This window comes from Labrus mixtus, chromosome 15 (assembly GCF_963584025.1).
Source record: "Labrus mixtus chromosome 15, fLabMix1.1, whole genome shotgun sequence".
In the NCBI taxonomy this organism is placed as follows: domain Eukaryota; kingdom Metazoa; phylum Chordata; class Actinopteri; order Labriformes; family Labridae; genus Labrus; species Labrus mixtus.
In genome coordinates, this window is record NC_083626.1 from 14870755 (window position 1) to 14890744 (window position 19990).

A 19990-nucleotide genomic window follows, 5' to 3' on the forward strand; every position below is an offset into this window, starting at 1 on the left:
CAGGTCACATGTCATCACGTAGATGCAAAGATTTGGTTTTTTTAATGAAATGGACTTGTTCCATATTCCTGTGAACCTTGTAAACATGTGAACTAATACTATACAAACAGTAAAGCATCAGTTAATTCTTTGGCTGTACCAAATGGAAACTAATAATCTGTTAACATATCGTTAAGCAAATAACAGTTGACATAAGATTTTAAAAAGATCTAAGTCAATCTTGTGGTAAGAGACAGTGACAGCTATAGTAAGTTGAAAATTAGAAAAAGAAGAGAAAAAAAAGAACGAATACATGGTTAATAACAGTCTGCTGAGACAAAACATTTTAATACCGGTTTAAGGCTTACTTCATCAACAAAACAGGCATGAAACAGTCATTTACAGTCAGGCTATACTGTGTTCAAAATAGACAACTGAACGTTTAACTTTATGAATATATAACTAGTTGTTATGAGGTCATATAATGCTTTATTTTTTTAATGGCTCTCTAATAAATGATAAATCTATATATGTATAAAGTCAATAATGTAATTTTGAATGTAATAACCTTTTTGTACTTTAACATATATCTATAAAGTGTTGTTAATGAATCCAGAATTTTCCAACAATAAAGACATTTAATATAATGTAATGTAGATAGAGAACACAGAAATAAGCTGACAGCATTGGTAAATATAGGCCTACATTGAAAGGGGGGGAAGTGAAAAGATTGAGTTGAAGTATTCAAAGCTTATCGATTTTATCTTGTAGTAGACTAATTGGATTAATGTGCATTATTCGAACCCTTTAGCTCCCTCAGTCTCATATCATACCTACATTTAAACCCTATGTCACCCACTGTTACAGAATAATGTCATGTTCTATGTTAGAATTTAGAAAAACTGCTTCCTGTAGCACATATAAGAGCTGGTAGTATATTCCTGCTTGACTGACTGCATGTCTTTATCTCCATTTACCTGTTTACATAAAGTACGATCACACCTTTCACCCTGCGAGCAAATAAAGCTGAAAGGCTGTAACCAGGCAACCAGTGGTTAATTTAAGCCTGGTCTTTGGAGTTGCTAAGCATAACCAATGCAGATCAAAATTACGGAAAACTACGACAAAAAACGAAATTTTTTCCCCCCAGGCACGGTTCAGTGCTTGGTGTACCTGCGCATTTCCCTGATGCGTAAACACTGCGTAAGGGACATTTTTGGCGCATGCATGGCGGAGTCACGATTCTGTCTGCTATAGAGTAAACCGACTAAGGCAGCTCATCAATGTAAGTTGATGTAGCAGCAGCAGCAGCAGCAGCAGCAGCACACCTTTCTGTGAATGGACCTGTTGGCTCCGTCAGGTTCGGTAGTAAAAGTGGTGCAGTGGAGAGGAGCGCGTGCGCACTCAGCAGAATCAAATCCGGTTATGTAAAGAAGATAACGGGTTGAGCAGCCTGTGCATCGTGACAGTATTTTTTCAAGGCGGTCCATTTAGTCAATAAGATTATGTTACACTGACTAAAACATATCCTCTGGTGCCTTGGGGTTAAATAAACGTGCATTCACTTTGCATATAGCCTACTCTGAAATACGCTCCGCCCGAGCCTGTGCATGACGCTACAAGTTAATTCTAGGGTTTATCGTTCTTCATGTGAAGGAGGGCTCCAGGCAAAGCCCGCCCTCACAGATCTTGGTCTCTGCTTGTTCTGCTCACTCAGAGAGAAGCTTCACACGTCAATGAAACACAAGAATAGTAGTCAATTTTAGTGCCCTGCGGAACTGCGCTGAGGGAAGCAGTGGGTATGAGCTAACCGATCAAAAGATGCAGTTTCTCGGGGATTCCTCTATGGTTTGTGGAATAAAGCGGTGGTAAGTCGCCACTGACGCTTGCCACGCAGCAGAAGAAGCAGGAGAAGCCACAGTCTAGGTCGCGAAGTGACACGAATCTTGCGATGCCACCATCGGATGCAGAGCCGGGCATGAGCGGAGGCGCTGCGATTCCAGCCCCGGCCTTACCTAGCCATCCCCCCGGTGAACGCGCAGTGAGTGTGCTGTGGTCGTTTGGGAAATGCCTGGGTGCTCTCCTACCGGTGTACCTGGCTGGATATTACGGCTTCAGCATCAGCGTGGTCCTGTTCGGGCTGATGATCTATATGGGATGGAAACACAGTCGACTGGAGAAAGTGATGAGACTCAAGTCTGCCATGTATCTCCTGGATAACGAGAGGACATTCACCACTGAGAATGTTTTGAGGACCAAACGGGATCTGCCTCCATGGGTAAGAGGAACCATCGTACTGTGCAGGTTTTTATCACCTGTCACATCTTCCACATCTGTCATGCCGAACTTGGGCTGCATCTCAACTACTTTGCACGACTTGATAAGCTCGTACATGCAAATAACTCATCAGTAGATGTGTATTAATTAGCCCAAGTCTTCTCCAAGTGAACACATTTAGCATTCACATTTAAGACGGTAATATTTCTTCATGGTACAAAATCTGCACGACTGTCTGTTTTGTTCACAACATTTCCTTTGCCCCATATTTAGAAATTCCTCGTGTGCAGAGCCTGGGGAATTAGCCTGGGGAATTAGCCAGAGCTCCTGCCACACAGAGGAATGTGATTTAATAGGAGGACTTTTTAGTGGGAAGAATGACACTAAGATCTTGGATTGCCTCTGAGCTACAAAAATCCAGCAATTCGAGAGAGTTGAGAGTGTTTCCTCTTCCTGTTTCATGACAGTACAGCTGCAATTGACCTTATCTGGTTCCAAAAACCTGATGACGCATAAACATCCTCCAGAGCAAAGCAGAGGCAGTAACCAGGACCACCATATGTGGATAGAGAGGGAGAGAGAATGCACTGACTGTGTGTGTGTGTGTGTGTGTGTGTGTGTGTGTGTGTGTGTGCAGACAGGCCTGATCTCGAGATCTCATGCCTTTGTGGTTTGGAGGAAAGGATGATGTTCACGTGGTTGATTGTTTCCTGTATTATTTATTTATTTATTTATTTTGCAGAGATCAAAGTAATCTCAGTTGTTCCGTGTTGTTTCTTTAGTTCTAGACGAAATTTTAAAAAGAAATAGTAGAAATACATAGCAGGGGTATTTTGTTTATTTTAGTAGCCTACTGTAGAGATACACCCTCGTAATTAACATTTTTAAATGTAAAAGAAAGAATGTTCTGGCAATTACTTACTTGTGTTTATTCCTCATGCCCAAAATAATAACACTAAAATAATCATCTTTAGTACTTTACCTTCTCTGCTCAAGGCTGGAGGTCATTTCACACAACTGTGATGCATTTCAGCTCATGCCTCTCCTATTTCTTCTCCACAGGTCAACTTTCCAGATGTGGAAAAAGTGGAGTGGCTGAACAAGGTATGTTTCTTTTTCTATCAGACTTTCCACAAATGCTATGGAAGCCCTATAAGTGGACATACATGCATACATTTGACCTGACTCGATGTTCCTATGATAACTAGTAATGTTTATTTTCTTGAGATCTGGACTTAAGAAGCAGTTGATTAAACATGTATGGATGCGTGTCCTGTAAGACAGGGCTTCCATTCAAATGCACATTTATAATCTAAAATCTTCTACATTTTATCCACCTCAACATGCTGCAAGGTGTCTTCAGATGGGCCGCTGCAAACTTAATTTCAAGATAAAGCGTTCATGTTTCACTTCAGTGACTTCAACAGTAGCTCCACATTTTCTCTTAAGTTAAAAAAACAAACACTTGTGGACTTTAAGTGACCCGGCTCTTGCTGCAGCTTCTGCATAAGAGCAGATTATCTACTGGTGTAATTAAGAGGCAGGCAGAGTGGCTGAGATCATATCGCAGAACTCTTTGTCTCTGCCAGTATAGTAACCTCACATCAGCACGAGGCGAGTATGGTTATGAATACTAATAGCACAAAGCACCCTTCTGGATGGAAAAATGTAATGAACTCAGCAACAGAAACTCAGCTTGTGGGATGACAATTTGCTGTGCTCATCTTTCAGCAGCCCACGTCCTTCCTGACATGTGATCCACTGCTCACACTTATCCTGCTCACTTGCAGCCATTAAACAAACATACATCAGCCCTGAAATGTTCTCACCTTTTGTTATATTTGACAACATGTAAAAAAAAAAAAAAAAAAAAAAAAAAGTGGGGGTGGAGTAATACTATCTGTGAGTAATGCATGTGTGAGGCTTTTGTCTTTAATAGGATGCATCATTCTAACTGCCTGTCCATTACTGTATCATAAATAATGTAAAGAACGGCCCCCTGCAGCTGTAGGTAGCTGTATTAGCTTTATCAGTCTCAAGAGGATTTTGGAGGTCAGAGGATCTGTGAACAATAGCTGACTGGACTTTTCACCTCACTCTTACACCTCCCACTGAAATGCTGAGGCTAACACCAGTGTGAGGCGTTGGGGGTGCAAGCACAGGTCCAAATATAGATTATTGCTTTATATTGTGACAAAGACATTTGAAAAAAAAAACATTTTGGGCAAATTACCTTACAATGTCATTGCAAGCTTTCTTCAACAACTTTGCAATTTGGGTCTAATAGTAGGAAAAATAATTACTTTACAAATCTTTCTACAATTAATTTAGCAGATGCTTATACGATACACTTTATTGTCCCCTCGGGGAAAACTGTCTTTGATTCCAAGTGCAGCCTCTACAGTAGAATCAATAAATTAAAACGATAGAAACAAACTCAATCCACATATAAAACTGAAAAGCGCAGAGCAGTGCAAACCAAAAAACATACCCACAAGTATTGCACATTACCCATATTGAGAAAAAAGATAGGCCCACACAGTTGCTCAAATGCCGCAAAACAGGTTTGAATGGTCACAACGTTTCCACCAGAGGTCTTCTTCAGGTGATAATTCAAAAATTCAAATAGTATCACCTGAAGAAGACTTCTGGTCGAAACGTTGGGATCATTAAAACCTTTTTTGTAGCATTTGAGGAAGTGTGCGGGCCTATCTTTTTCCTCAGTTTGGCTGTTTTTGCACTGCCCTGCACCTACGTGATGTGTCACTACCTCTATTTCTACATTACCCATATTGCACCAGAGCTGCATAAAACAGAATTAAGTACGAGAAAGATAAGAACAACGGCGGAAAAAACAATATGACATTATTGCACAACCCACGCAGCCTTAAGAAACATTATTCAGATTTTTGATCTGCAGGGTACAAATAGTTGTAATAATGTTTCAGTTTGCATTAGGGGACTTTGTATCATGTGCCAGGTATAAAGGCTCATACTCAGAGTGGAGGATGTGAGACGGGTCAGACAATACTCTCTGTGCTTGCCTGAGAACAGACTGCTCATACATCAACTGTAGGGAGAGGTTTTCAGTGCTCCCCATAACCTTCATGGCAGTCTACACCAGACGAACAAGCTTAGGCTCTAACTGATCAAATGGATTACTGTACCATTCTGACATCCCTTACCTGAGGATCCTCTCCTGGCAACCTGATAAAAACAAAACATTATCTTATGGTCAACACCCACAGTCTACATAGAAAATACAGTCTTTGCTGTAAATAAGAATACAGATTATCAACATGGGCTTTCCAGCCAAACAAGTTATCTATGTGTATATAAAGATATCTGTAGGAGCTGACCTTGTTTGGGTTTTTGGTTTTGAAAACTGGAGAGGGATTCCCCCACAGAACAAAGATCCAGCACCATCTCCTCTGTTTTATTTTGGTTTATAACAAGGTGGTTAGCATCACACAACTCTGTACCTCAGTAAAATGCTTAGATAGTGTCGTTTGAAAACTTTGAAATGAAATTGACAGGGAGGCTGCTGCTGCATGCATAAGTTCATAACGTAAAAAGAACCGTGCGGTGCACCTGCACTAATGGATCTTGTATCTGACTTTTTCTTGGAGTCCACTTAAAAAGAAAAATCTATAATAACCATTTCCTCATTGCGTTCCTCTGCATTTGATTTAGTTCCTTTTGGGCTGTTTTTAAACCAACTCTGTCATGATTCCTAAAAGCCATTTTTGACATCTTATACAGCCCTTTACCTCAATAACGTGCTTTTTGGGAACCAGACAATCAGCGCAAAACTTTATGCAGGTGATTTATTGGAAACTTGAATCTTCATAGATGTCTTATTATGTTATTTCTGTAGCCACATCTTTTATTAGTCACTGGTGTGCACTGACAAAAGCAGTCAGAAGGAACTTTATCATGAATTAATTAGGAGTGTACAAATCTGTTCAGTTATTACATTCTCTCTGGGTTATCCTACCATAAAACATGCAGCCACAAAATCTCGTATTCATTAAAGTTTTAATTCGTTTAAATGTTCTCTCCTGATGACTTTTAACTGGAGGTTAATTGGTTAATATAATTCATCATAATTTGGATTCCTGAACTGTTTTTATTCCTTCCTCTTTCAGATGGCTTTTTGTGTACATAACTAACTGTGAGGCCGTTTAACCTCAAGGCCAACAGTTTGTGGTCATGGGATTGTGAAGTGTGGTTAATGGTTCTTTGTTATTTGCTGTCATGTTCTGTTAAATGATTTGTTTTTCAGTGTAAGAGCTCAACTAAAACTGAGAATTTGAACAAATTATAAATCCACTTTTACCCTCTGAACTAAACATTATTATAGAATCAAACTCAAACAATGGATTATTTGTATTTGTCTATCACTTTGTACTATCATATGTATCTAATTTATTTTTATCATAAAACATTGTAACTTTTCATTAGCCTACTTTACTCAAATATGCAAAGAAAATAATCCATGTCTTTGGGTTCTGTGCTGTAGATCCTGCAGCAGGCTTGGCCCTTCATTGGCCAGTACCTGGAAAAGTTGCTGGTGGAAACCATTGCTCCCGCCATCCGTACCTCAAGCATTCATCTTCAAACACTCAGCTTCACCAAGGTCAACTTAGGAGACAAGGTAAGTAAATGGCCTGTCATTCTGTATATGCTCTAGGACAAGGATGCGGATGGACCATTAATTTGGGTACTATACATGTATGTCAGGTTGCCAATACTGGACCTACAAGCCTGTTAATAACAAACCAAAGGATTATCATTCCCATAGCAGTGAGAGAAAATCTCCACTTTGCTCAAGTGATTTCCATAAAGTCTACATCAGTCGTATTTGCTTTTTGTAATAGCAGCTGCTGTGTTCACAGGCTCTGAAGGTGGTTGGTGTAAAGGCTCATACCGAACATGACAAGAGACAAGTGATGTTAGATTTGTACCTCAGGTAATACATCTTTCTACTTAAATTCTTTTCATTACTACACATTGATCTGTACAAGCAACCATTCAGAAAGGTTAGACAGTAAAACTTTGCATCCTGCACCACTGTGGCTTTGTTATTTTCTGTAAAATGAGATCATTGTTTACTTAACCAAATAAAGAAAACAACTCTATCATCTCTTAAATCAGCTGCCACTCCTGGTTAAACATGTACCTTAAGCCTTGTCTCTGCTCTTGCAGCTATGCTGGTGATGTCGAGATCAATGTGGAAATCAAAAAGTACTTCTGCAAAGCTGGAGTAAAGGGAGTCCAGGTATGAGAATACATATAAAGATATTCTATGCAGCATAGAATCATGGAGCATAAACATCTTACGATGATATTAGTATTGATTAAGTGGCCTGATGGGAACATCCTTGAATATAATATTTTGTCTTTGTAGCTCCATGGGAAGCTGCGTGTGATCCTCGAGCCTCTGATTGGAGACGTGCCGCTGGTTGGAGCGATAACAATGTTCTTCATCCGTAGACCTGTGAGTGCTGCAGCAAGTTACAAACGTCTGACTTTGTTTTTATTTTTCTGCATTGTCACCTGAGTTCTACTCTTACTGTATATTTTCTCTTCTCCTCTTTTTTTCTTCTTCTAGAAACTGGACATCAACTGGACTGGACTCACCAACCTGTTAGATATCCCAGGGCTCAAGTGAGTTTGCATGACAGAGCTCTGTGTGGATATGTTGACGGGTGTGGCTGCATTTTTTTTACTGTTGTTTAATGAGGTGTGTCTGATTGTGGAGTAAGGTTAATGAAGGTTAAAGTTGCAGAACATTTTTTACTGGGCATAGTTTTTGGGAAGATACATTTCAGAGTGTTTATTATCGATTAAGCCACTCATATGATAGACATTTCAGACAGAAGTATTTACATCTCTGTACATTTTGTGATGAATATGTGTGTTCACATACTTAAAGGGTAAGAGTGGCAATATCCTATATTTTTCCTGTAAAAGAATCCTGTAAAAAGACTAAAACCAACAATTAATCGATGCATCTAAAAGTAGCCAAAGCCTGATTTAGCTTATTCCTGTGTGCCGCCGGCTCCTATGTAGTCCAAAAATAGTCAAACACATTAACATTGCGGCTAAATTGAATGTAGTTCCCGATTGGTTGGTTTTGATCTTTTTACAGAGCTCTTTGAATAATAAGAAAAATATTGAACAATGCAGGCTGATCCTTTTCAAATTTAAAAAAATGTCATACCATACTGGTGTTCTTATATTCAGTATGAATATTTTGACTCCATACTTTAATATGGAGGTAGTTTTATAGGCCCGTTATGTAAGGTCAAACTGTTTACATTGTAGAATCAACTATGGTACAATCAAATAGAATATGAAGATAAAGTGATGGTCTGATAGGATTTAACTTTCATATTCAGAGTAATTGTACCATAGCTGATTCTGCTCTGTGTGTCATATGATCTTATATCATTTACTATAATGAAGTTCAAAGTAAAGCATTGTCAGATGTGTAACTTTGCTGCTGAAACATCAGTTCCCTCTGACAATACTTTTAATGTTTTCTTATCGTATTCATCCTTCAGATGACATTAGCCAACATGATTTCACAGAAAACAATCCTCATCTTTAGCCAATGGGTGCCTCCTGTTGGTTCTGTTGCTGAGAACTTGAATATCATGTTATTTGTGCATGTTCATATGTTCAGCAGTAGAATATAGCCTCTGTCTGTGTGTGTGTCATCGCCTTGTGTGTTCCCAACATCATCCTGGCATTCATTTGCAGTGCCATGTCGGACACTATGATAATGGATGCAATAGCCTCCCACCTGGTGCTCCCCAACCGTCTCACTGTTCCCCTGGTGGCCAACCTGCACGTTGCGCAGCTCCGATCCCCTCTCCCAAGGGTAACTGTCTCAATAATGAATCACATGGAGGAACGTGGACCCCCACAGACTGAAGCAGATCTGTTTCATATAAGTCACAAGCAAACACATAGCCTGAAAATCATACAGCAAATTCACATTGTGCATGGAAACATAAACTGATTTTTTAAATATTATTTTTGTTACTTCCTTCGTGTTTGCATTTGTGTGGATGCACACGCTAGGGAGTTGTGCGCATCCACCTGCTGGAGGCAGAGGACCTGACAGCCAAGGATACCGTCATCAAGGGCCTGATTGATGGGAAGTCTGACCCTTATGCCGTCCTGCGTGTAGGAACCCAGATCTTCACCTCTCATCATGTGGACAGCAACCTGAACCCACAGTGGCGAGAGATGTTTGAGGTAAGAGGGAGGCGACAAAAAAAACAAAACATTCCTTTGCCTTGATATCAAAATGCTGCCCTTCAAACCAGTTTGTGATATAGCTTGGTGTTGCCGTCCTTGCTTTTTTAGACAGATTGTGAAGGGAGGTCTTTCGTTTTTGTCACAGAGATAAGCAGTTATGTGAAGATTTGATCAACTCCCTTGCGGCAGGAAGCCCCTGTTGCTAAGATAAGCAGCTCTTGCAAAAGCTGCTTACTCAGAGACACATCAGAGACAGATCACAGTTTATGAAATTTGAAAGAAACACTGAATTCATATGAAATGTTTTAACATCTACCTTGCGCAATAGTGAAACTTGCCATGGTGACTCTGTTGGCATGTATTTGTGTGTTTTTTTTTGTCATGTGTGTATTTTTGTCTATACATGTTCTTTGTACTGTGTGGTTGTCCATTTATGTGTGTGTGTGTGTGTGTGTGTGTGTGTGTGTGTATGTGTGTGTTTGTGTGTCAGGTGATTGTCCATGAAGTACCTGGTCAGGAGTTGGAGGTGGAAGTGTTTGACAAAGACCCAGACCAGGATGACTTCCTGGGCAGGTAGCTTATTCATTTTCACCCATTTACTCCGTCTCTGTGTGCTTCTCGTGTCATTTTCGTCTCTGCTAATGTTATCATTCTGTCAAAATTTCAACACCTCCGTCTCTTTGATTATTGGCTTCATTGATTCTCTCTCTCTCTCTCTCTCTCTCTCTCTCTCTCTCTCTCATTATTTCTCCTTTAGGGTAAAGGTGGATCTTGATATTGTAAAGAAGGCCCGAGTGGTGGATGATGTAAGTAGAGCTGCTAATGTTACTCATGAGATTCAGATCATTTAATAAACAGCAAACACAAGAATGCAGTTATAATATTGTCTGACTCTGGAAATGATCCCCTTTGACACTACAGTAATCCTGTTAGCATGTGACATTGTAGCTTCCATGTGCCTCCTCGTGATCAGATCTTTTTCTGTCCTGCCCTCTTCTCGGAGAAAAAAAAAAACATGTTTAATGACTTATCTGTTTTTGTAAACAGTGGTTCAACCTAAAAGACGTCCCCTCTGGCAGTGTTCACCTCCGGCTGGAGTGGCTCTCTCTGCTGTCCTCTGCTGACAGACTGAGTGAGGTGAGTTCACAGCAACAACTGACAGTGCTCAGTGGGTCTTTATTGTTTTACCAGATCACTAGAAGGCCTATGGGTAATACATTGACAAGTATCAGATAATTATCTTTATATTTTTATGCTGTTCTTTATTGAATTGGATGGTATGAAGAGAGACAGGAGAGGAGGACGATATACAATAATCTGATCTTTAACTCCTCGACTTTGAGCTCAGACCCAAACTTAGACACTTATTATTTACACAGAAGTATTTATGTCCTGATTTTATTTTTTTTGCACAAAAGAAGTATGTGAAACCAACCCTATAATATCGATGTAGGCACACACACACACACACACACACACAGCTATATTTTTCCAAGCTACAAGCACAATGTGTGATACATGTGATACATATCAACATGAAAAACAGCACGAGATGATTATCAACATGAAAACAAATGCTCTTTGGCCCTGATTTTTTTAACTGTTGATAATAAGAAAATATAAATCTCAATCTAAATGGATGTCTGTAACTAGATAAAGAGGGTCTCATTAACACTTTATTTATTATTAGGTGATGCAATGATGAGACTAATATAACAAGTGACATAAAGACAGAAACATCAACATTGAAGTCTATACAGATCCTTCAGATCTTTACAGGTCTGTTGCAAAGAACACGGGTACCCCATGTGTCAGAGAGCGTTCCCGTCATGCTCTTTGAGGCTGTTCTTTGTTCTCCTCTCAGGTGATCCAGAAGAACCAGAACTTGACCAGCAAAACAGCTGATCCTCCGTCTGCCGCCATCCTAGCCATCTATCTTGATCAAGCTCACGCCCTGCCTGTAAGATTCTCATTAAAATTGGAATGAACACTCTTTTGAAAAAGTTTCATCTGTTACCCTCATCGATGCGCTTCATTTGTTTCAGATGAGAAAAGGCAATAAAGACCCGAGCCCCATGGTGCAGATTTCCATTCAGGATGCAACTAAGGAGAGCAAGGTGAGAAGAAAGCTTTTGTTTGTTAAATACACCAAACTCTAATCAGAATGAATGTAATACTCCCCCTTCCTCTTTCTTCTTCAGACCTGTTACGGGACAAACAGCCCTGTGTGGGAGGATGCCTTCACCTTCTTTATTCAGGATCCTCGTAAACAAGACATCGACATTCAGGTAAGTCATTTTCAGATATTACTGAACCAGCGATTAAATGTACTGTTAGGATTTACATAAAATTACTCCTAAGGTGTTGAGGTGATTAGTCCCCTAAATACCTTATTAATATTCCCCTGGTTCAATCACTTTTCCCTTTATTCTCTGGAATTCTCTCAGATTCCTCGTTTATTCTGATATTTGCTTTTCTTCTGCTTTTATCCCGTCTCTGCATCTTCTGCTCCGGTTTTGTTTTCTTCCAATCAGATAAAGGACGATGACCGCTCTCTGTCCCTGGGCAGCCTGACTCTCCCTCTGAGCCGTATTCTTGCGACACCTGAGCTCACCATGGACCAGTGGTTCCAGCTGGAGAACTCTGGTTCTGCAAGCCGCATCTACATCAAAATTGTGCTTCGGGTTGGTGTTTCTAACATGCACTCTCTCTTTTGTACGCTCACATGAGTCAGGATCCTGACTCGTGATATCAGCACGATATTGGATCGATATTGGATCAAATCTACAGGTTGATGGGAAAAAAAAAGATTGGGATCAGGTAATCCAGTCGTGGTTATTCTTGGATGAAACCTCAAGTTTTTGTTGTTCAAAACTTTTTGGTAGGATTGGGAAACTTTGATCCACTTTTATCCTGTCCGTAACAGAGTGCTGGATTCAGGCTGCATTACAAGAAGAACATGTAAAGCAAAAATATATTTTGCTCTTATATTGCTGAATCTCTACCCTGACATTGTAGATAAGGTAGATTTTAGGTTGTGACAAAAAGGAGGATTGTAAGACCATAAAATATTCAAAAAAAGCTTCTGTGAGGGTCCTCTTGTGTGGATTATGGCGCCCCCTGTGGACATACAGTATATAGCATGAAGTCCCATTTACAGTGCTTGGTGATTCGATAATCACTTGAAGTCTGTATCTGCATGAGGTGGATTTAGTCCAGTTTTATTTTTTAAAAACTCGGACCAAAGAAAGCTTGATTGTCTGATATTGGATCTTAAAAAAGTGGATCTCCAAATCCAGATCCTTTTTATCCAGTTTAAAGAACTTTATGATACTGTAATGGTTATAGTATACTGGGTTGGCATTCTTGCCGGTGCGACTACACATTTGCATTGACAGTTTTTGATGTTTACATGAATTCCTTATTCTTAACCAGTGGCGTAGTGGTGCCTGAAGAAGTGGGCATAAGACACCTCTTGCATATTAAGTTGGTGTGTACTACCCAATTAGAGACAGAGTATTAAGGTTCATCCCTTCACCATCCTAGGAATTGCAGCATCTTAATGAATACAGTTAATCAATCAGAGGAGATTTAGAAGCGGGTATAGTCTATGGACACGGAAAAATAAGTTGGTATACTGTCTGCCACATCCTTCTACACTTATGAGGACATTTGGTCATCTTTAGTGCAAAAACAAACTGTGACCATGCTGTGTTTTCTCCTCATTCATATAAAGAATAAAAACAGGAATCATTGATTTACAGCTTGATGTTAATCTGTTTCCTGTTAGGTGTTGTGGCTGAGTGAGGATGCCACTCCTACAACTCCGTCTCCTCGTCCCTTACCCCCCGGGTCCAACTCGGGTCAGGGGGGAATCACATCAGAGCTGAATCCTATGGGGCCCGGCGGGTTAGCTAAACATCCACCAGCACGACCACAGCATACCACGCCTGACCCCGAGTTTGCAACTGAGGTACAAGACACACAGCAGAGTCCACTCAGCCCCACACACACACACACACACACTATATTAACATTTTCTGTTGTTGTTCTGTGCACAGGGGGTTCTGCGTATCCATCTGGCCGAGGCTCAGAACCTGATAGCAAAGGATAACTTCATGGGGGGCATGGTGAAGGGGAAGAGCGACCCCTACGTTAAGATCCGTGTGGCTGGCGTCACTTACCGAAGCCACACCATCAAAGAGAACCTAAACCCCGTCTGGAATGAACTCTACGAGGTATCACATTCACCTCATGCTCGATCTATCTGATGAAACTACGAGGTTTTAGATGAGATTTATGTATTGTTTTTTTTCTACGCTTCAGGTGGTTTTGACCCAGCTGCCTGGTCAGGAAATCCAGTTCGAGCTGTTTGACAAGGACATCGATCAGGACGACTTCCTTGGAAGGTGCTCCCTGACATTGCGAACAAAACTTAAAGCATATTTGACTCTTGGCCCTTTTAACTGAAGGAACATGTGTCCACGGGAAAGCAAATTGAATTGAATTCTGAAGTATTGATCGAGTCCTGTCTTTGCAGGTTCAAGCTAAACCTACGAGATATCATCAGCGCACAATTTATTGATACGGTGTGTGACACTTAGCAGGAATTATGCTAAAACACAATTAAATATATTTTTTCCTTATTGATGTAGTAATACAGACATTCCTGTGCTGCTTCTGTTACAGTGGTACACTCTCAATGACGTGAAGTCGGGCAGAGTTCACCTGGTGCTGGAGTGGCTGCCCAGAGTCTCTGACCTACCCAGACTGGAGCAGGTAAGATATTTATTTTGTTAAATTTGGATTTACCATGGCAACAATCAAAAGAGGGGTTGTAATTGTGACAAAAAAAAAGAAACACCCTGACTGTCCATACCTTGTCTTAAAAGCTGCAAATAAATGATAAATACAAATTGCAATGGTTATTGCACGATTCATTTCACTAAGATTCTCCTTCTCACTTTCTTTTTCTCTCATTTCCTACTTCCTTCAGATCCTGCAGTACCAGAACCAGCAGTCGTACCAGAACAAGGTTTTGCCTTCTTCGGTTGTGCTGTTTGTGTATGTGGAGCGTGCCCATGGTCTGCCGGTGAGGTCATATATGTATATGAGTCCTTTGGGTTCTATTTGTTGTTTAGTGTGCAGAAGAACAATAGCTGCTTTTAGTGGCAGATCATTGCAGAGTGACATAATACATCCACATTTACATATCAGATGAAATCAGTGGTGATGTAACGTTTATTATTTTAATTAGATAAGTGCTGTTGATTACAGGTATTGTGGTATGACATTTTTGTTTGCTATTTCAGTTGAAGAAGAGCGGAAAGGAGCCTAAAGTTGGAGCGGACGTCATCTTCAAAGGCGTTTCACACAGAACCAAGGTGTGTTAATGACATCTTAGATACGCTTGTGAATACAACTAAAGAGAATCAATGTTTGACAAATCATCCTGCTTATTCTGAACATAGATTTGTGAGCGTTCCACATCACCTCGTTGGGATGAAGCCTTCCACTTCTTGGTTCGTGACCCCGGAGACGAAACACTGACAGTGAAGGTGAGAAACATGAATAGAACCTGTGATTCCTATTTTTGTCCGAACTTTGTACTTTTAAAGCAGTTAAAATAAATTCATGCCATTCATCGGGTTGTTAAAGGGAATCTCAATGCTGATATTATACACAAATATGACATGAGGCAGTGAAAAAAACCCTTTGTGTGTCCGTGTGTTTGAAGCTCTCACACAGCTGGGGTCAGGCCCTCGGGTCCCTGACTCTTCCTCTCAGAGAGGTTCTGTTCGAGCCGGGCTTAGTGCTCGACCGCTGGCTCAATCTGGACGGAGCGCTGCCAGAGAGCCAGATACTACTGAGGGTCACACTCAAGGTACTGAAAATACATCCTACTTATTTTCACAATATTATAGTTGTATTTGAGTATGTGGACATTTTAGTAATGAGGATACTTCAATGTCAAAAAATAAAATCTGATATTGATCCAATATAGTAGTTGACTTTATTTTTTTAAGTAAACCAATTTGTTTTCTTGCAAGATAAGATGATTAATAGAAGCAGGTTTGTTTCCAAATGTTGAACTTTTGCTTTAACAGCATGAAACAAAACCAGCATATATACTTTGTTCAGATATTGAAATGGTATATTTTAATAAACAATAACTTAAAGAGATTTGGGGAAATGTATGAGGATTTATTTCAAGCATAAAAAGAAGTAGAATGTAAATGTTATTATGCTGAGCGGTGTTTTTTTTTTTTTTTTTTTTTTTTAAATCTCTCGTCTTGCAGATCTTGGACACTCAGCTGGCCGTGTGTCGTAAGCCTCCAGGGGACGCAGGCAGTGATGCTGGAGGAGATGAAGTATTGCCTAGATGGGTGCCTTCCCATTTAGACATCAGACAGAGAAGTGGATTCAACCTGTGAGTCATACACATGCACATCAGAGCCCCTTTGTAGTCACTGTGTCTAGTATTCATTAGGGTTTCATTAGCAGACTTTCTGTTTATTTGACCACATAATCACACCTTCTGTTCTTTTTAGATCTGGTGACAACACAGGCTCAACAGGACAGGTGAAGCTAACCATCGGCTACTCAGTGGAGGAGAGCAGGCTATTCATCGCCGTTCATGCCTGCAGGTCTCTATCTTTTGTTTATTTATTTAAACGTCATTTAACCAGGAGAAAATACCTTTGAGAATAATTAATCTATTTTTCTCTTACTTTTTAAGAGTGTCTTGGTAGCAGCACAATTAACAAAGTTTCCAACAAAGAATGAACAGCGATACAAAAAAACACAATATACAGTACATGTAAACATTGAAATATGAAATAACTAGAAAAACAGCATGTATGTATCTGTATGACCTAGTATTCTGTATTACCAGCACATTTTGTGAATGTGTTTGTTATACTCTTTCAGAGCCCTCGCCGCCTGCTCCAAAGACGGTGCTGACCCTTATGTTTCCTTCATCCTGCTTCCTGACAAGAAGGCAACAACCAAGAGGAGAACTGCCACCAAGAAGAGAGACCTCAACCCAGAGTTTAACGAGAGGTGAGACAAACACATGTAACTCTAGATTCTGATGGTAGTATGAGGATGAAATCAGACTTCTCCCACTTCCCTCTCACTCTCTCTCTCTCTCTCTGTCTTTCTGTAGGTTTGACTTTGATTTCTCTCTGGAGGAGTCCATACAGAGAAGACTGGACCTGTCTGTGAAGAACAGCGTCTCCTTCATGAGCAGAGAGAGGGAGCTTATAGGCAAGGTATGTGTCATCAGTCAGGTGACTGAAATGCACCTCGCTGTTTCAAAACATGCCATCATAAATCACCTTGTTGTTACTGTTTTAGCGATAATGAATAGATACGAGGGATACAGAAATATAAAATATATTCATTTGCTTGTCCTTGTTGTCTCCAGTTGCTGCTGGACCTGGACCAAATTGACCTCAAGACTGGTGTCACACAATGGTAACGAACTAATCAGCTTCTTTACAATGATTTGCCATCATAGTCGTATAAACAAATTCCTGTTCAACATTATGCTTATTTGTATTTTTAAACAACAAATTGTTTACTTTTTTCTTCTCCAGGTACGATTTGGTGGCAGAGGCCAACTAGAAGAATCAGCTGTTGGTCTTAAATTATATATAACTATAAGTGTCGCTTCTGTGATCTGTGATTTGTGTGTTTGTATATTCAGCTTAAATTAAAATTTCCATCACTGAAGAAAAACATAATGAATGACATATCAGCTCTACAACACTCCATCAGTATTCATGATAAGAAACTTACCATGTAGCTAATCATCCGTAATGTGTTACTGTGCTGAATCCTGACGTCTCGCACAGATCCTTCAGTAGAATATTTTGGCTGGATAGATATTTGATATTAATGCAACTATGTTGCAGAAAATAAGTTTATAAATGTTAAAAGCATGTTGAAGTCCTCTTTGTATGATATTTACAAAAGGGCTTGTACTGTCTTTAATATCTAAATGTATGACAAGGTTTTATGGATTTACATCGTCTAACACCTGAAAAAAAGATTGCAGTTAATTTTATTTTTTACAATCCTCAAATTATGCCAGATATTACTTTTTTAAATATATGTTTTTATTATTGCCTTAAGTATTACAAAACTGTGCACACTTTGTCAGTGTTCTTGAATTTTGTTCCAAATGAAGTTTTATATGTTTTAACCAGAGCTCTCTTAAAGTTGCTTTTATAAATCTAAGTATTACAAACCTAGACCCTCACATTTACCACTGAAAACAGAGGTATGATACTGTAAGAAGAGTCTTAATCACTGTGCTTTTATGAAGAGATAACTTTGTATATACTGAAAACACATCGCTCGTGTTCTTCTGCACATTTTTGCCTGTGTTTGTAGGTGTTTGTAGCGCTAAATGCAACAGGCTGAAGATGTCAGTCGTGTTTTTATTTTTTAAGCAAAACAGTTAGGAGCTTATGTGTAGCAAGCAAATTCTGTAGGCCTACACCAACAGTGAGACAACAGTACACCCATGTACTGACACTGTTACCTTACCACGGACAGTTTGACACTGATTTGTGGTAACGGCAAGAAAATAGCATTTGAATGTCAGATCTGTAGAAGATAAACTGCTGAGCTTTGACATTATTTGAACATATAATCATGTATTTGCTGAAGTTGTTGATTAAAGTTTGCACTCACATGACTCAAACCACTTTCGTCACTTCATTTGTGTGTACAAATGTTTAAACCAAAAATTAAAACTCAAGGAGGGAGGGGGGTCAATGAAATGTCATACTCATATCTTGCCACAAGAGGGCGACAACGTGCTTAACAACCCGTCACTTTTCTGTCCAGCTGCATGTCGGCACGCTGCCTACAGATGTGAGGGGTAGGGCAACATAGATGGAGTGACTGACAGGTCTTTTCGCCAACAGGAGCGCCGTCTCCTCCAGCAGGGGGCGGGGCAAGAGACGAAACCCTGCCCTCTGAGTGGAGGCAGCAGTAAAGAGCGTAATCAGGATCACACAACAATAATGAATGGAAACACGTCGTAGCCAAGAAAGTTGAGCAGCATCTAAAAGTAACTGTTTGTCGGCATTTCAAAGTTTTCTCTCGTGAGGGGAAATCTGCTGAGCGTAATGGATTGGCATGGTACGTTAGAAACGACTTTCTGGAAGAGAAAGCAGCTGCTCTTTTATTGTTATTTTTGAAAGTAGATTTTGAAGGGAAACTACAGTGGAAAACACTGTACAGGCTACCTAAACGTAACTTCGTAATTGTAAATGGCATTTTGGGATATTGAAACGAGACTTTTTTTCTGCCTGGTGTTTTTCTCGATTTGGAGAAGTGGACAGTTTGGATTCATCCGTTCATAAACCTGTTGGGAGTACTAGAGAGAGTTTTGATTGTCCGACTTGGATTATCATCTGTGAAAGGCGCCGGAGGATTTACGACGTTCACTGGGGAGGATAACAGCACATCTGGGACAAAATGGGCAATATAGAAAGTGTGGACGGCCAGTCGGACATGAAGCATCATATTATGCCTCTGAAGGTGCCCATGCCTGACCCCACCGAGCTGGAGGAAAAGTTTGCAATTGTGTTGGTAAGTCGTGATCACCTCCGTCACACCAGTTTCCATTAAACCATTGAAATTTGAACCATTTTAAATGTAAAAGTTTTGACTCAATTTGATCCTAATTACCGAAATCATGCAGGACTGTGTTGTTTCTGTGACAGAAGCGTTGATTTTTTTTTTTTTTTTTGTCTTTTCCGTTACAATTTACACAAAGTGCATCTATAGCTTGTTTTATTTACTCTTACTTTATCGTCTATGTGCTGAGCTGTTCATAACCTAAATGAAGAGACCTGTTGGCCCGCCCCTCATCCCCTGCCTGCTGTCTCCCCCCCCCCCCCCCCCCCCCCCCCTCCTCCTCTCCTCTCCTCTCCTGCGGTTCTTTTGTCTCTCCTGAAGTCAGACAACTCAGCTTTTGGCTGAAGTGGCAAACATTAAACGCAGCTTGGAGGGAGTTGGGGAGGCAGAAAGGACATTAATCTGTATATCCTTGACTGGGACGCCTCACGACGTTCTTCGTCTGAGTTTACATAAAAGTTTTCTCGCTGCAAGCAAAGCGTCTGAAAACAGCATTTTCTGAATTCCCCCAAAACTCCCACAGCCAGAACTTCCCCCCCTCCCCTCCCCTCCCCTCCCCTCCACTCCACACTCCACATCAGGCTGGAGTTGAGCTGTCTGAGCGCTTTGTAATAATGAGCACACAGTCAACACCCACTTTTACCGACTCTTAACACAGTCAAGTGAATCTGTCATCCAGCCTACGTCAAGGGGACATTTCAGAAATTGGCCCATCACAGAAAGGGACTTTACACATTTTGTCTTTGTTTGTTTGTTGATTTTGTTCTTTTTACTTACAATTAGCCTATGTTCAGCTCCTGTGTTT

General features: G+C 40.3%; 2 protein-coding genes across 4 annotated transcripts in view; both read left to right on the top strand.

The window, feature by feature from the left end:
• Positions 1-1668: 1668 nt before the first annotated feature.
• esyt1a (extended synaptotagmin-like protein 1a) lies at positions 1669-18235 on the top strand. Its single transcript, XM_061058735.1, has 31 exons — positions 1669-2257; positions 3319-3360; positions 6779-6913; positions 7155-7228; positions 7465-7537; positions 7667-7756; positions 7871-7926; positions 9025-9145; positions 9349-9525; positions 10019-10101; positions 10286-10334; positions 10576-10665; positions 11393-11488; positions 11574-11645; positions 11730-11816; positions 12063-12212; positions 13319-13501; positions 13590-13766; positions 13855-13937; positions 14069-14117; positions 14218-14307; positions 14525-14620; positions 14841-14912; positions 15000-15086; positions 15266-15412; positions 15828-15958; positions 16080-16175; positions 16459-16590; positions 16697-16802; positions 16958-17007; positions 17130-18235. Exons 1-31 carry the CDS (start codon positions 1931-1933, stop codon positions 17155-17157), a joined length of 3249 nt encoding a protein of 1082 aa, XP_060914718.1. The 5' UTR covers positions 1669-1930; the 3' UTR covers positions 17158-18235.
• A 315-nt stretch (positions 18236-18550) lies between these two features.
• fmnl3 (formin-like 3) overlaps positions 18551-19990 on the top strand; it is a 34042-nt gene continuing 32602 nt past the window's right edge. For 2 of the 3 annotated variants that reach the window (XM_061058736.1, XM_061058738.1), the window contains exon 1: positions 18552-19137. In XM_061058736.1, the coding sequence (XP_060914719.1) occupies positions 19024-19137 (114 nt within the window). In that variant the 5' untranslated portion in view covers positions 18552-19023. Of the gene's footprint in view, positions 19138-19990 lie in introns of all 3 variants that reach the window. The other variant, XM_061058737.1, reaches the window with a different exon arrangement.